The sequence below is a fragment of the Mobula birostris genome, chromosome 25 (genome assembly GCF_030028105.1).
Source record: "Mobula birostris isolate sMobBir1 chromosome 25, sMobBir1.hap1, whole genome shotgun sequence".
Classification (NCBI taxonomy): Eukaryota; Metazoa; Chordata; class Chondrichthyes; order Myliobatiformes; family Myliobatidae; genus Mobula; species Mobula birostris.
Genome location: NC_092394.1, coordinates 10,320,705 through 10,338,087, shown reverse-complemented (window position 1 = coordinate 10,338,087; position 17,383 = coordinate 10,320,705). Strand labels below are relative to the sequence as shown.

The window sequence follows — 17,383 nt, the reverse complement described above, 5'->3', positions numbered from 1 at the left end:
CGTGCACGCGGGGTCGCGCGTTGATGAAGGGAGATTGTACGGGACTGCGGTTATTGCTGCGATCGCAGTGAAGTGGATCAAGCCGCTTGTCGAGCCCGGTCTCCCTGAGGTTACGGGCGGCCTCTCCCGTTCCCTCCCCAAGCGGTAAGTCCCGCCGTTAGAAGCCAGAAAGTGCGCGGTCTGGTAACGCCGCCGGTCTCTGAGCAACTAGTTATCGACCTCAGGAAGCATCTTCCGTTAACTTGCCGAATGGCAGGTGTTGTTTGGGCTTGATGAGAGATTTTAACTGTATCCCATTCTGAGGCAAAGCAATCAAGCCTTACAATTTGCCTCTGGTGTTGACTCACTGAATACTACAGGATAGTTCAAGCCCAAACTCCAGGAAACATCCTAATTCATGATCAGTTTTGCTGAAACCCGCACTTCTTATTGTGTGTCAGGACATCGCTTCTCACTTCCTCCAAGTTTTAATCGTGTTAGAGATCCAACAAGTACCCCACCTCTAGTTCACTCATCTCCCAGGTAGAACTTCGTCTCTGGTTGAACAGCTTGTCCTTCCATCCCACTCCACTTTCCCCCGATCAGAGGTGTAGCCCTGGGACACCTCTCTATTGTGGGATGTGCAGCTGAGGTTCTTTGTTTTGTGACGAGAATACTCATAGATTAAGATGTTAGCTGCCCTGTGCTGGCACCAGTGGGATCAGCAGTTGGTCTGCCACCTGTCTTCAGAAGAGAGAGATAAGGAAAACAATGGAGCAGCATTTGGAGATGAAGGGGAAGGAGAGCTGTCAAGATCGGCTCCCCCTTTGAACCCTGAACTGTTTGAAGTGATGGACAGGCGATACCCCAGCAGGGGGATAAAAAGGGGCAGGTTCGCTAAGGCAAGACACACATGACACCCGAGGTAACAAGACTCTGAAAGCGGTGCGTCTCTCACAAGTCGGTGGGAAGTACCGGGCCATAGACTCACAGGGTGGAAAGGCACGATCGGCGGGAACCTGGTGTGTGTCCACCCCTTGCCTGGGTGCCAGGTTCACCGCAGGGAAACGATCGTATCTGGAAACGGAGGGGTCACGGTCGGTGACCTCAGAAGACATCACAAAGGACGCGCCCGAAAGCTGACTGCGAAGGTCTGTGTGTGGAAGCCTTGAATATTCATTCGTTTTGCTCTCTCTCTCCTTCCCCCCACTGTCCATCGCCACGGCAGCGATTACTGCGAACTGAACTGAACTAAATTGAACTGAACTTTGCGTCACTTTGAAACTGGTCATTTACACCTAGACGACGATAGAGCTTGATTGATCCTGTTATCTTAATTCTGTGTGCATGTGTGTTTATCATTGCTGAACTGTTGCATTTATTATCCTTTTGATGAGACTACTGTGTTGCTTGTTTCTTTAATAACACTTTCTTAGTTCTAGTAATCCAGACTCCAACTGAGTGATCCATTTCTGCTGGTTTGGCAACCCAGTTACGGGGTACGTAACAGTTTCGATCCTATTCATGTTACCCAACACACCGAGTGCTTCTACTCTCAAACAGTGACTTCACTTCAGTTGCCAATTTCCACCCTGTTTCCATCCATCTCTATCCCAAAGGCCAGACCAGCCACAATAAACCCATAGACTTCCACAGATATCTCAAACATACTTATTCCCACCCTAGCTCCTTTTCATTTCTTCTGCTTCTGCTGGTGAAGACTTTCCACATAGCTGTCAATTAGACATCTTCTTTCTCCCTAAATCATTGCTCTCAACTCTGTTCTCACTCCTTGTCCTGGCCAAAGCAAGGCTAGAGCTCCCTGGTCTGAGATCCCTCACCCCTCCTCTACTCCCGTTACACCCACGACTGTGCTGCCACACACAGCTCCAATCTGCAGATCAAACTCGCAGATGGCACGACAGTGATCGGCTTTATTTCTAGCGGTGACGAGACAGCCCGCAAAGGAGAGGTTGACACCCTGACACTGTAGTGCCAAGATAACAACCAATGTTCAATGTCCAAAAGACAAAAAGAGCTGATTGTGGATTACAGGAGGAACGGAGACAGGCTCGCCCTGATCAACATCAATGGGTCTGCAGTCGAAAGGGTGAGTAGTTTCAAGTTCCTCAGTATACACATCACCGAAGATATCACATGGACTGTGCACACCAGCTGTGTGGCAAAAAAAAAGCACAATAGCGTCTCTTCCACCTCAGGTGATTGAAGGACCATGAGGCCCCAAATTCTCGAGATCTTCTACAGGGGCCCCTTTGGGAACATCCTGACTGACTGTATCATCGCCTGGCACGAGAACTGCACCAACATTGATCGCTGGGCACTACAGAGAGTTGTACGAACAGCCCAGCACATCTGGGGATGTGAACTTCCCTCCACTGAGGACATTTACAGCAGCAGGGGCAGAAAGAAGGCCTGGAAGGTCATTGGGGACACCAGTCACCTCAACCACAAACTGTTTCAGCTGCTTCTGTCTGGCAAACGTTACCGCAGCTTTAAAGCTAGGACCAAAAGACTACGGGACAGCTTCTTTCTACAAGCTATTAGAGGTAGAAATTCACATGTCTGTACATCACAATGGAGTCATAACGCAAAGATTTTTGTGGGATGGATGTAAGATGTAAATACATTCAACCTCATAAATACAAGAGATTCTGCAGTCACTGGAAATCGTGGGCAACTCACACAAAATGCTGAAGGAACTTAGTATCGATAGAGGGGAATGAACAGTCAATATCTGCGACTGAGACTCTTCATCAGGACCAGAAAGGAAGCAGGCGGAAGACTGAATAAGCAGGTTGCTAGAGGGGAAGGATAAGACCAGGTGAGGGGGAGGTGCTTGGATCAGGGTGGGGTTAGGTAGAAGAGACATAAAGAACTGAAGAAAATATCTAATAGGAGAGGACAGTGGACCATGGGAAGGTGGAAGGGAACCAGACGGAGGTGATGGGCAGGTGAGGAGGGAGAAGGGGTGAGAGGGCAACAAGATCTTCTCCTCACCTGCTCGTCACCTCCTTCTGGTTTCCCTCCTCCTTCCCATGGTCCACTGTCCTCTCCTATTGGATCCTTCTTCAGCTCTCCTCCTCTCCAATAATACTGCCTCAGTTCTCACTTCATCTAATCAGAGGTTATCTTTATTCAATCCATCTTCCCTCTACCTTTTCTGCAAACTTAAAACTAATGCATTTTCTCTCTTTCCAGTTCTGAAGAAGAGGCTTTGGCCTGAAGCATTATCACTGTTTCTCTTTCTATGAATGGTGCTCGACCTACTGAGTCCTTTGTCCATATTTCACATTTCCAGTGTATGTAATTTTTTCTGATTTTTATTTAATTTAGATATAGAACTACAGCACAGTATAGGCCCTTCAGCTGACAACATTGTGCTGGCCTTTTAACCAACTGTAAGATTAATCTAACCCTTCCTACCCCCCCCCCCCACATAGCCCTCCATTTTTTAAAAATCATTTCACAGTTTATTTAAGTTCCTTAAATGAAACCTCTATTTTAGAGACGTGTGGACTTAGTGGTTTCCTGGAGTTTTAAAAGGAAATCAATGGAAAGTGAATAAAATGGGGGTTTGTTTTACCAAGGCTGTTGGGGTGGAGCCTTGGTTTAAATTTGATGTTGGGCAAAACCTGATTAATAGTTAGGAGTTGGTTTCTTTCCTGGAGAAAGTTGAATTTCAAGAAGAGGCTTGTGATTGAAGCAGTGATTTGCTAATCTCCTGTTTCCTGTTTGGGCTCGGTATCATTTCAAACAAAAAGCAGGTATGAATTAATCTTTGGGACAGTTAGAAACAACTAATGATTTGTAGAAACATAATCTGGTTTGATTTGAAAAGTGTTGTCATCTAATGTATCTGGTTCTCCCGATGCGGCTTCCTGTCAAATTGGGGGACTACTTCATCCAGCACCTCTGCACCATCTGCCACTAATGGGTCTTTCCGGTGGTCAAACATTTCAATTCCGATTCCCATCCTGACATGTTGATCCATGGCCACCTCTTGTGCCAAGATGAGGCCAGCCTCAGGGTGGAGTAGCAACACTTTATATTCTGTCTGGGTACACTGCAAACTGGTGGCATGAATATCGATTTCTCCTTCCAGTGAACTAATTTGCCTTCCCCTCTAGTCTCTACTCTGACCTTTGACCTCATCTCACCTGCCTATTACTTCCATTTGTGTCCCCTCCTCCTTCCCTTTCTCCTGTGGTCCACTCAGATTCCTTCTTCACCTTCTTTGACCTTTCCCACCCACCTGGCTTTACCTGTCACCTTCCAGCTAGCCTCCTTCCCCTCCCCTCTCCTTATAATTCAGGCATCTCCCCGCCTTCCTTCTCAGTCCTGAAGAAGTGTCTCGACTCGAAACATAGACTGTTTACTCTTTTCCACAGATGCTGCCTGACCTGCTGAGTTCCTCCAGCATTTTATGTGTCGATGCTTTGGATTTCCAGCATCTGCAGACTTTCTTGTGGTTGGAATCATAGTTGTTTCTGCTGTCTCTTAGAGTACAAATTTGAGCTGGAGCTGGGAATTCGTAGGTGGTGTGCGCTCCACATTGTAAATACTATAGGATATTGAGAGGATGTAAATGATTGAGGCTGTGGGATACATAGTTAAAATAATTTGCATTTCTGCTCTTCTTTCAATCCCAAGTGCAGAGATTTCTGTTCATCACTATTTTAAGCAGCAAATTAAGAATGACTCCTATTCAAGGTCCTTGTGTCAAAGGAAACATCTTATCAAGATCTGGACAGAACTTTGTTTCAGTAAAATATTCCCTTCCCTCGACAATCACTCTGAAGCTTCTTCCTTATCTGTAACATTTTTAACATCTGTTCTTTATTGTCCTTTTGTTCTTTGGATTTGAAATTTATGCAAAACATCTTCTAGATAAGAGTTGAGAATTAGCATTAGCTACACAATTTGCCACACATTCCTATTTATGCCTCAGTTCCACATATTCTGCTTCCGTTGCCATGGTGAACTTTTCCGAAAGGATACAGCTTCATTTATGTAGCTTCACTTGTTTTGCTCCTCAGCAGAGGGTAACAGAAGATGGGTTAGTTAATTAACTCTATTACTCTGAGATGTAATCATGGGCTTCCACATCAAAATATGACCAACAACGTTTCTAAGCATTTCTGGCTGAGAGTGAAAGCATATATGGACTGGCTCTACTTGCCTTTTGAAATTCCAAATAAGTAGACCTTTCCCTCCTTTAATTATGTGCAGTTCTTTTTGTATTGTTTTGCGTTATAAGAACTTACCTGCAACAATAATAAAGTAAAGTAATGAAACGGGTGCCTCTTGCCTATAAATGTTTTCTATAAAACTGTAGTTGGAAAAAGTCTGAAATAAAAACAGAAAATGCAAGGTCAGGCTGCATCTGTGGAAAGAGAAACAGAGTAGAAGTCTGGCAAGTGGAAGCCTCATTGTCATAACTGAGAAGTTGAGGAAACAAGTTAGTGTTAAGATATGGGGAGGAGGGATGGATAGAAAAAAGAGAATATTTCTGATAGGATAAGTCAAAGGTTATGCAGGGGATATGCTGTAAACAAGATCAACTGCTGGTGGGTTAATGAGGGTAGTTAGGGGAGAGAGAACTTTAGGGAGAATATGTGGAGCAGTGTTTAGCCCTGGCAGGACTCAGCTCCAACACATGGCATGTGGAATGGCATCTAACCCTGGGGAAGGAGTATGGAACACAGCTGTCCATTCATAACAGCAATGAACAGACAACATCTAGAGAGATGGAACACAAAGAAGAGTCACTCAACTTTCAGCATCTTCTGCTGATCAGATAGTTCATTGTTGATTGATAGGTTGGATTCTAGCTGAGTAAATGAAAGTGATCTACCATGAATTAACTAGATCCTTCATATAGAAACATTGAAACATAGAAAACCTACAGCACAATACAGGCCCTTCGACCCACAAAGTTGTGCCGAACATGTCTCTACCTTAGAAATTACTAGGGTTACCCATACCCCTCTATTTTTCTAAGCTCCATGTACCTATCTAAAAGACTCTTAAAAGACTCTATAGTATCCGCCTCCACCACCGTTGCCGGCAGCCCATTCCACACAGTCACCACTCTCTGCGTAAAAAAACCTGCCCCTGACATCTCCTTTGTAGCTACTCCCAAGCACCTTAAACCTGTGTCCTCTTGTGGCAGCCATTACAGCCCTGGGAAAAAGCCTCTGACTATCCACACCTCTATCAGGTCACCTCTCATCCTCTGTCACTCCAAGAAGAAAAGTCCGAGTTCACTCAACCTGTTTTCGTAAGGTATGCTCCCCAATCCAGGCAACATCCTTTTAAATCTCTGCACCCTTTCTATGGTTTCCACATCCTTCCTGTAGAGGCAACCAGAACTGAGCACAGTACTCCAAGTGGGGTCTGACCAGGGTCCTAAATTCAATTCCACGATTGATGAAGGCCACCGAGATGCAACACAGAGCGTCATAGGAGGTCATTCCTGCCTGTGGCCATCAAACTTTACAACTCCTCCCTTGGAGGGTCAGACACCCTGTGCCAATAGGCTGGTCCTGGACTTATTTCCTGGCATAATTTACATATTACTATTTAACTATTTATGGTTTTATTACTATTTATTATTTATGGTGCAACTGTAACGAAAACCAATTTCCCCCGGGATCAATAAAGTATGACTATGACTATGACTTTGACTTGAGACTGCATTATTTTCAAAAAGTAGATTAACTCTAGAATGGACAAATAGCGACTCTTGTGTTACTCCCCCTTGTTTATTATCATTTTCGAACAGTATCTTTGCAGACGTGTGTGGCGGGGTGGAGATACGTCTCTACCAAAGGTGTTGTAAGGTGCTCCTTCCCTCCGCTAGTCTGCAGGTCACCCTTGACCAAGGTGTTGCACCTGCTCAGCACCCCCCCCCACTACATCAGGGTCACGTGAGGCATGGGAGCAGGAGGTGGATGGTTGTATTAACAGCTGGTGCATATCACAAGTCCTGGTTATGCAACCACTACCACCAGGCAGACAGTCTCTGAAGAGTATTGATAATGGCTGGGGTCACCCGACTTGTAAAGACACTGCCCAGAAGAAGGCAATGGCAAACCACTTCTGTAGAAAAATTTGCCAAGAACAATCATGGTCATGGAAAGATGGTGATCACCCACGACATATGATATGGCACATAATGATGATGATCCTTGCAGACAGGAGACCATTTGGCATTTGAGCCTGTACAATTCTTCTGTCCTTCGTGAAGTTTGTTATGTCTCTGTGCACCACATGCTTTGCCCATAACCCATCGCTAAATTGTTGGAACACAGTGCTGGTACCTAGAATTCTAACACACAACCCTGTTGTATGTTCATATTTTGCCTAGATCTTGTTCTGTGCTCGTGGTACCTTTAAGGAGACACCTTGCTGTTGCTCTGTGCGAGCTTGGCACATCATGGATCAGATTAAGTCTGTGGTAGCTGGTGCCCGAGCCGCGTTTAACCAGGGTAAAACCCGGCCACTGGAATTCCGCATGCAGCAGCTGAAGGCTCTGGAGACAATGCTGACCAACAAGAAAGATCAAATCTTAGAGGTGCTGAGCAAGGACTTGCACAAGGTCAGAAATAAAGCTTTTGATGGGTGATCTGAATCTTAACAATGCCCTTCCACTGAATATGGTCCCCTGTCCTTTTGAGACTGTATAAGGCACTGGTGAGCAGTTTTGGGTTCCTGATTTAAGAAGGGATGTGCTGACATTGAAGAGGGTTCAGAGGAAGTTTACGAGAATGAATCCAGGAATGAAAAGGTTATCATATGAGCAGTGATTAAAGGCTCTGTGTTGGTACTTGCTGGAATTTAGGAGAATGAGGGGGGATCTCATTGAAATCTATTGAATGTTGAAAGGCCTGGATGGAGTGGATGTGAAAAGGATGTTTCCTTTGGTGGGGAAATCTAGGACCAGAGGGCACAGTGTCAAAATAGTGGGACATCCAGTTAGAGCAGAGGTGAGGAGGAATTTCTTTAGCCAGAGGGTGGTGAATCTGTGGAATTCTTTGCCACAGCTGTCTTTGGAGGCCAGGTCACTAGGTGCATTTAAGGCGGAGGTTGATAGATTCTTGATAAGTGTTGGTATGAAAGGTTATCTGGAGAAGGCAGGAGATTGGGGTTGAGAGGGAAGTCAATCGGCTATGATGAAATGATGGAGCAGACTCGAAGGGCCAAATGGCCTAATTCTGCTCCTATGTCTTATGGTCTTTGTCAAGTGGATCCAGTTTCTTCTTGGGTCTTGAGTGTGCCAACCATGGAAAGTGATTAGGGTCATATGGTCAGATCCCGGCAATTTGAGCAAGAGGTGATTGTGGACTTTAGGAAGTTGCATGCTGACTATTCCTCACTGCACAGAAATGGCTCTCCTGTGGAAACGTTTAGAAGCACTGAGTTTCTGGGAGTGCACATAACAATCTCACCTGATCCCTTAACACAACCTCTTTATTTAGGACAGCACAGTAACATCTCCACTTCCTGATGAGATTGAGGCCCCCCCGCCATCCCAACCGATTTTTTTTTTTACTGGAGCACCATCGTGAGGGGCCTGACCGGTTGCCCACCATCTAGTATGAGAAATGCAAAACATCTCACTTCAAGTCTCTACAAAGGATTGTGAGTACGGCAAAGAGGATCATCAGGGTCTCTCTTCCACCCATCCGAGATACTTATCAGTAGTGCTGTATACGCAGGGCCACTAGCATTGTCAACAATCCGTCCCATCCATCCAACAATCTCTTTGACCCACTACCATCAAGCAGGAGGAACTGTAGCATTAGGACAAGAACTGTTAGGATGGGACAGGAGCTTCTTTCCTCAGGCTGTGAAACTACTGAACTACCTGCCACCACCCAGGTCTCACCATGTATGAAGTGCCAGTAGGTAATACTGTTTACTTTTTAACTTGTGTCATAAATACACCTCATTATTTGTTAATTTATTTGTGGTAAAATTACTCGGTAGTTGTGTGTGAGTTATATGTACTGTGTTGTACACCTGGGTCTGGAGGAACATTGTGTTACTTGGTGATATACATATATATGGTTGAATGGCTATGAACTTGAACTTAAACAGATCTATAAGACAGCCAGTGTCCGTATATTCCTGCTGCATGTGGGTGAGTGGCAGAGCCATTGAGTGAGATGTTCCAGGCGGTTGTTAAATAATCTTTTTTCCTCCTCAAAGTGAGAGATACCTGAGACCATCAGATCTCCCTGGCCCTCTTAGGGGAGGAAGGGAGAAAGGAAAAGGTGCTAAACAAAATGACTTTCCTCCTGTCTGAATTTGCAGGAAAAATTTGAAGCGGAAATATTTGAAATCTTGGGCATTCTGAATGACATTACTGTGACTTTGAACAAGCTCCCTGAGTGGATGGCACCAGAATATGTGTCAAAAAGCATGACAACGCTAATGGACAGTGTTTACATCCACCGAGAGCCTCTGGGTGTGGTTCTTATCATTGGAGCTTGGAACTACCCATTGGCCCTTGTGCTCCAGCCGTTAGTTGGGGCCATTGCGGCAGGTATGCCTTGGTTTAATTACTCACACATTTCGACCAATAATATTATTGCTGATGGGGAGGGATGCACTTTGTGTCCTACTAATGTTTTCTTACACTATTTTAAAAAACTAATGTGGAATTCTACTGTCATTTCGGCCCCTTCTCCGGAAGATATCGTTCCATGTTGGGACCATGGTTCAGTGTGTGGTCCAGAGGTGATGGTCCTGGTCTCCCTGGTGGGAAGTGAGTGGGCTGGAGGCCACTCCACACTTGTCTGGTACTGCTTACCTCTGGGAATGCCGGCTCACTCGATTGCACTCACCCAGAGTCTGATTACTAACCAGGAGTCTGAATAGAGATCAGGAGTAGGGACCCTGGCTGATTTCTAAGGCCTCACCTCCCCTCTCCCTCACTCCAATCAATTATCCACACCTGCTCTGGCAGAGGTTGAACAAGGGAACATCCTTGTTGGATCAGTTCACTGTTGACACACCCCTTTTACCCAGGTGTGTTCAACCATAACATATCAGAATAAGGTTTATTATTACTGATGTATATCATGATTTTTGTTGTTTTGCAGTAGCTGTACAGGCAGTACAGTGCAATACATAAAATATACTAAGGTATGTAGTAGTGTGAAAAAGTCCTAGACACTATAGCTAGATCGCCTCACACTTTTGCACAGTACTGCATTTGTTAATGTAGAGCAGGGGGCAAGTTTGTCAATCTGGCAGGAGCAAAGGCTTTTGGGAATGGCGAGGGTGCAGTGCTGTTGGAGGGTTGTGGGGCAGCTGGCAGAGGAGGAGTGTCCGGGGCAGGGTATGCCGCAGTACAGACACACCCAGCCCCGAGACAAGGTCATTTGATTCCATACAAGCGGTTTATTCATCACTACAGAATGTTCATGAGAGAGAAAGGATGAGGGGATTCTGTTGAGTAAGTAGGATGGAGAAAAGAAAGTTATGCTGATTGTGTCAAGGGAGGCTCAGTGGGACTGATTGTGGCAGGAGGGGCTCTTTCTCCAGAGAAAAGATGGGGGAAGGTGACCGAGCAGAGATCTTCAGAATGGGGACAGGCTTCTTTTGGTTTTGAGGGAGTTACCACTTGTGACAACCATACCAGGCACTGAAAGATCCAGTGGGGAATTCAGGAGAGTGTGGAGCTCCACACCGCACGGAGTGTTGGGATAAATGGAAAGGACACCTACAACTGAACAACTGTTGGAAGAGAATGTGTTGATGGGATGTGAGGAGGCTTGAATGGAACAGGAACGCTAGCATGACTGTTTTGGGCCAAAATGGCCTGTTTAAAAGTTCTAAATCCAGTGTAATTAGAGTTGTAATCCTGTCCCCAGGAAACGCCGCAGTCCTGAAGCCGTCGGAAGGGAGTGGAAATACCGCCCAGTTGCTGGCGGATCTGCTCCCTCAGTACCTGGACAAGGTGAGTGCAGCCAGAACTGCGCATCCAGGCACCTCAGTAACCAGGACAACATGACACCCCGACTGCCTCGCACCACTCACGACAGATCTCAGGAAGGCAGAAGTGTTGCAGAACAAGAAAACCTGACCCACTGAAATTACCAGTCACAGATGGAGGTGGTAGGGGTAGGCACCAGATGCCAGATGCAGTATGGACCCAGTTACTTTCAGCTTGTTCCTAGCTGTATGGTGGAAACCGGAAAGAAACTGTGAATTCAAATGGGTAACAATGGGAAAGCCAATATATTATCTAAAAAGATGATAGATTGCATTATCCATCCAGGCATAGTTTGTGCCTGAGCCTAAAGGGAATGCAGCTGAAAGCTTTCCTGCCCCCAGCTCTTGGCTCCTAAGTATTTGTAGCATGTTCTATTTTCACACAGCTGAGTAGATATGTTCCGGAGGTGCTTTAAGTGCTCCAATACTGTATAACTCAACAGCAAAGGACTGGTGGAAATAATAAACTACTATTTTAAGTAATTTCACTGTTCACAAAAGTGACTCTGGCATCCATCTATACTCACTTGATCCATCTCTGCTGTTCATGTTACATAATGCAGTAACTTTTCTTCACTACACCAATCTTATATTTTTCAGCCTGATGACCACAGTTTCATTTTGTGACCAATCCCATTAGATACTATTGATCTATATCTGATAGCTCCAAAAATTTACTGTTCAAAATATTTGGGCCCCTTATCTAAAAAATGATGAGCTGGCATTGCAGTGGGTCCATAGGAGGTTCACGAGAATGATCCTGGGAGTGAAATGGTTAATACTGGAAGTTAGAAGAATGAAGGGGAATCTCATTGAAACCTATCGAATATTGAAAGGCCTGGATAGAGTGAACGTGGAAAGGATGTTTCCTATAGTGGGGGAGTCTAGGACCAGAAGACGCAACCTCAGAATAGAAGGATGTCCCTTTAGAACAGAGATAAGGAGAAATTTCTTTAGCCAGAGGGTGGTGAATCTGTGGAATTAATTTCCACAGATGGCTGTGGAGGCCAAGTCATTGGGTATATTTAAAGCAGAGGTTAATAGGTTTTTTATTATTAAGGGCATCAAAGGTAACAGGTGGAGAATAGGGTCAAGAAAGATAATTAATCGACCATGATGTACTGGCAGAGCAGGCTTGATGGGCTGAATGGCCTAATTCTGCTCTCATGTCTTATGTTCTTGTGCTTTATTTTCTTTGTGATATGGCCATTTTCTGACTACCCATGACTGTCTTGGGAAGGTGGCAGTGAGTCCTCATAAAACAGTTTGAAACTACTGAATGACTGGTTAGTTACTTGTTGTTCAATTATTCACGTAACCAGCATTTCTAGTTAGCTTTCAATCTATCTAGATTAGGTAGATGAGCTTTATTTGTAACATGTGCTGTGCATCATTTGCATCAATGACCAACGCAGTCTGACGATATGCTGGGGGCAGCCTGCAAGTGTCACCATGCTTCTGACGGCAGCTTAGCATGCCCACAACTCACTATCCCGAACCTCATGTCTTTGAAATATGGGAGGAAACCAGAGTGCCCAGGAGAAATCCACTCTGTCATGTGGATTATGTAGAAATTCTTTACAGATGCAGGAATTGAACTCTGATCACTGGCACTGTAAAGTGTCATGTTAACTGCTACACTACCATCCTACCCATCCTGTCTGGAGTAAGGTTATTAACCTGTGATATTATCACCATATTTTTCTCTCCATAGAGATGAAGATATTTTAGTTTCATTAATGGCTGTTTCCTTTATCTCACAGCTCCCCCATTTCCTTTCCCCATGTTGATCTCATCTCTCCTCCAGACAGAGCAGCTGCAATAAACAATCCTTCATTCCCCTCTCTCAGCACCAGCTGTAACAATCACTCTTCGGGGACTCTCCTGCTGATCATGCATTCCCTCCCACTTCACTGCAACTTACTTACCTTCCAGTTCTTCCTCGTTCTGTTGTAGGGTCATCAACCTAAAATTCTGTTTCTCTTTGCTTTCACATTCCTTTGGTAGTCACAAGGGACGGCAGATGCCACAATCTGAAGTAGCAAACAATCTGCTGGAGAAACACAGTAGGGTGAGCAGCATCATTGGGAAAGATTCAGGTGGGGGGGGTCAATATTTCAGGTACAAACCCTATATTAGGACCTTGCATTAGGAGTGAAGAAGGGAGAATACTGTATAAAGAAGTAAGGGGAAGTTGTGAGACTGGAAGCAAGTGGGTGATTGATAGTCACCGGTATAGAGAAGGGAGTGGTGGGCTGGGGCCAGTGTTGTGAAAGAAATTGTTTCTGGTTCCGAATTTGTGTTGTTTAAATCAGTCACACACACCAGGTGGAAGGATGGGAGCTTTTGTTTTAATGTCACAAAATCTAATGAGAAGGCAGCAGTATAACTGTGGCTTTCCGGGCAAGTTGAGGCACAGCGCATTGGGCTGGTTTGTTTTCCTTGAACCAAGTGTCTTCCTTCTTCAAGGAGCTCTACCCTGTAATTAATGGAGCGGAAAAGGAGGCCACTGAACTATTGAGCATTCACTTTGATCACATCTTCTTCACGGGCAATGCTGCCATCGGCAAGATTGTCATGGAAGCTGCTGCCAAGCACCTGACGCCGGTGACCCTGGAGCTTGGCGGGAAGAGCCCGTGCTACATCGACGGGGACTGCAATCTGAACGTTGCCTGCAGGTTCACCTGTGGTTGGGGTGGGGGGAATGCGTAAAATGTCACATTTGTAACACTGTAGAGACAGCTTTGCTTCGATATGACTGCTGAGAAAGGTTAGATAGCTGGGCATGAGGAAACCTCTGGGCAGGATTCATTAAGTGATTCATTAAAGATTCATTAGCCTTTGTTAAACAGAGCAGAGGTTGAATTTTTCAGCCATCACCTTTGGCTGTTTATGAATAACGCCCACAAAATGCTGAGGAACTCAGCAGGATGGGCAGCATCCCTGGATGGGAATGAATAGTCAACGTTTCAAGCAAGACCCTTTATCCGGACTGGAAAGGAAGGAGAAAGAAGCCAAAATAGAAGGTGGGGAGGGGAAGAAGTACAAGCTGGCAGGTGATAGGTCAGATTGGGTGAGGGGGAAGGTGGGCTGGTGGGGGAGGGGATGCTGGGAGGTGATAGGTGAGACAGGGTAAAGGGGAAGCTGGTTCAGTGGGGGAGGGGAAGTAAGAAGCTGGGAGATGATAGGTGGAAGTGGTAAAGGGCTGAAGAAGAAGGAATCTGATAGGGGAGAGGATGGTGGACAATGGGAGAAAGAGAAGAAGGAGGGGAACCAGAAGGAGGTGATGGGAAGGTGAGGAGAAGAGAAGGGGCTGTTCATGAATAATTGGTTTGTCCTTTCTAGGCGTATAGCATGGGCCAAGTACGCTAACTGTGGCCAAAGCTGCATCGCTCCGGACTACATTCTGTGTGACAAAAGTATCCAAGATGAAGTGGCGGAGAAGATCAGCTCCGCTACTACAGTGAGTACAAAGGGAACAGCAGGTCAATCGGCATCTGACCTACTTGGGTGTGGTGGGTGCTTTCGTTACAGCTTATCAAGATGAGTGAGATCCTTGACCTGATGTGAATTTGTTCTGGTAGCTGGATCCCCAGTTTCTCCACTCACCTTTTCATGCAGATATTTCTCAGAGTGTGGTTGTTGTGAGTAAGGTCAGGGATCCTGTCCATCTGTACATCTCCTGTTGGGCTTCATTCCTGAGTCTGTGGCAGCATTTTTATGAGCCCAGCAACTTGCTATTCCATTTCAAAACAGTAGCTGGGGGTGATGATGAGGTGTGGAACTGGTGTCATGTATTAGCTAGACTGGGCAAGGATGGCAGGACTTAAAATGGAACTCGGATTCTCAAGCTGCTGAGGAACTGAACAGTCCCACGAAATGCTGAAGAAGACTCAGATTCAGAATTATTTATCACACGTACATCAAAACATAGAGTGAAATGCGTCATTTGTGTTAACAAGGATGTACTGGGGACAGCCTGCAAGTGTTGCCACATTTTCCGGCGCCAACATAACATGCCCACAATGTTCAACAGAACAGCACAATCAACAACAACAACAACATTACAAGACAACCCCTTTCTCACCCTCCCACTTACCCTCCCACTCCTCAGACAGACCTCCAACCCTGAGCCTCCAGTCCCTGGCCCTGGAGTCACAGACAGGCAGACAAAGGGCCTCCAACTTCGGATTTTGAGTTCAGATGATGAGTGCAGTCTGTATTTTGCCTTCCATTTAAGAGATTAGTTTTGGTGATGGGGCAATGGTTTATTGTTTACCCTTCTCAGCCTCTGGTACCATTGATCCTTTGCATTAGACTCTGTTTCCTCATGGTTTGACCATTAAAGTATTGTTTTAATATTCCTGTTTCCTCTACTTTTAGGAATTTTATGGATCCAACCCCCAGACATCCCCGGACTATGGACGAGTCATTAACCAGCAACATTTTCGGAGAATTATGTCCTTGCTGGAGGGAGTGAATGTGGCGTACGGGGGTCAGAATGACGAAGGAGATCTCTACATAGGTACTTGTTATGGCTGTGGGAGGTCATGTGATCATTGATTCTACTACACCACACAGACACCATACCACAAGGAGCAAAATACCAGTGCAATGATGTGCGCTGTTGGCTTATCAGGCAAATATTTACTAGTTTACACTCCGATCAGTAAGACGCAGCCCAGGTCACTGTCCTATTGAGGAAATGAACCAGAAATAATTCCTGCTGATTTCCGTCCCTCACCCATAGCTTTGGCTTTCCCTAGTCCCTGGTGGGAGTTTCTTTCTCTTCCCTGCTCTGCTCTTGAAGAGCCGTTGTCCCTGACCATCCCTGGAGAGTGACTGTCTCTGAGAGTCTTTGGCCTTCCTCAAACCTCCCAAGTTACAACAATGGGGAGATCAGTTTGTCTGATCTCCAGTTTTTATTTCACCTGCAGTGAGTTGTCTGTCCGGTCTGCCTTCCGGCCATGGCTATGATTCGGGCAGGGTCCGGACTAGGTTTGGCGTAGAGGGGTGGGATCTGGAAAAAGGTCTGAGCTGTGGGTCGGGAACGGTGGAGGGGAGGCGCAGAATTGGAAGCAGTGGGAGGGCAGAGTGAGGTTTAACATGTTGGCTGTACGTCCCTAATGGCTGCACACACCCTTGCCTTGGTGGCTATCTGTCACAGTGCTGAAGTCAGGAGTGAAAGGAGGCCCATTTCATTCTCCTGCCAGTCCTACATGCGCTACACTGGAGAAGTGCTGAGTGGAGAACTGTTCGCTGTGTGGACACCTGGCAGAGACTGACCCAGTGCAGCTACGGCCAGCTGCTGAGGGCAGGTGGATCAACACAGGGTCAGGTGGGCCTTGGCATTGTTTTAATCAGCTCAGCAGCAGTTCACATCTTTTGCGTGTGTGACCAGAGCCTCTTGTTAACTTGCTCAGCTCCAACAGTTGTGACTGACGTGGATCCTGACTCCAAGATTATGCAGGAGGAGATCTTTGGGCCGGTGCTGCCCATTGTCACGGTCAGTAGTGCGGACGAGGCCATTGCCTTCATCAACAAGCGGGACAAGCCTCTGGCTCTCTATGTCTTCTCCCACAACAAGAAGGTGAGGGTTGCTGTCTCCGCTGATTACCGGTGCTTGTTCTTGCCATTCCTGAGATAATGAATTCTACAGACCAATCACCATTTGCACCTTCAGTTCCCAAACCTTAAGCTCTGCAATTTCCTCCCTAAGCATCTCCCCCTACTCTCTTTTCAGATGCTCAGTTAAGCTCAGATCTCTGAGCAAGTTTTCTGTCTCATCCCTAACACATCCATATGTGGCTTGAAATCAATTTCTATTTAACAATGGTTTAAGAAGTGCTTTGCTCTGTTAAAGATGTCATTTAACTGGAAATGGATGATCACAACATGTTGGCGCATGGCCAAGTGGTTAAGGTGTTGGACTAGTGAACTGAAGGTCGCGAGTTCGAGCCTCAGCTGAGGCAGTGAGTTGTGTCCTTAAGGAAGGCAATTAGCCACACATTGCTCCTGCACGTTTATAGCCTAGTGGCGGCGGTTGGTGCAGTATGGACAAGATAAAACAAGACTCTTGTTCTAGAGTGGGAGGACTAGGCTTTAGAAACCAGTTAATCTCACAAATGGTTGAGAGAGATTAACCAGGAAAGGGGTTCAACCTTAATTCATCACGCAGTGGGGGCATGATCAGGGCAAAGGATAAAGCTGGGTCCCTGGTTGTAATCCCTGCTGGATAATTGACAAGAGACAGACCCTGCCAGAGCCTAAATGAGTAGGGTGAGATCACAGGGTGCGTGGTGCCGAAGGGCACTATCACAACAGGGTTTCAAACCACTTTGGGATGGAAGGGAAGGGGAGGAGAAGCCTGATAGAGATC

The 17,383-nt window shown here is 45.9% G+C and overlaps 1 protein-coding gene across 2 annotated transcripts in view; it reads left to right on the top strand.

Moving 5' to 3' along the window:
- The first annotated feature begins 29 nt into the window (after positions 1–29).
- The window catches only part of LOC140187556 (aldehyde dehydrogenase family 3 member A2-like), a 32,804-nt gene continuing 15,450 nt past the window's right edge, over positions 30–17,383 (top strand). Inside the window, exons 1-8 of one of the 2 annotated variants that reach the window (XM_072242957.1) lie at positions 30–144; positions 7,370–7,600; positions 9,319–9,550; positions 10,884–10,969; positions 13,474–13,682; positions 14,350–14,467; positions 15,388–15,529; positions 16,428–16,594. In XM_072242957.1, coding sequence (XP_072099058.1) covers positions 7,439–7,600; positions 9,319–9,550; positions 10,884–10,969; positions 13,474–13,682; positions 14,350–14,467; positions 15,388–15,529; positions 16,428–16,594 — 1,116 coding nt within the window. In that variant the 5' untranslated portion in view covers positions 30–144; positions 7,370–7,438. The remainder of the gene's footprint in view (positions 145–7,369; positions 7,601–9,318; positions 9,551–10,883; positions 10,970–13,473; positions 13,683–14,349; positions 14,468–15,387; positions 15,530–16,427; positions 16,595–17,383) is intronic. The other variant, XM_072242958.1, reaches the window with a different exon arrangement.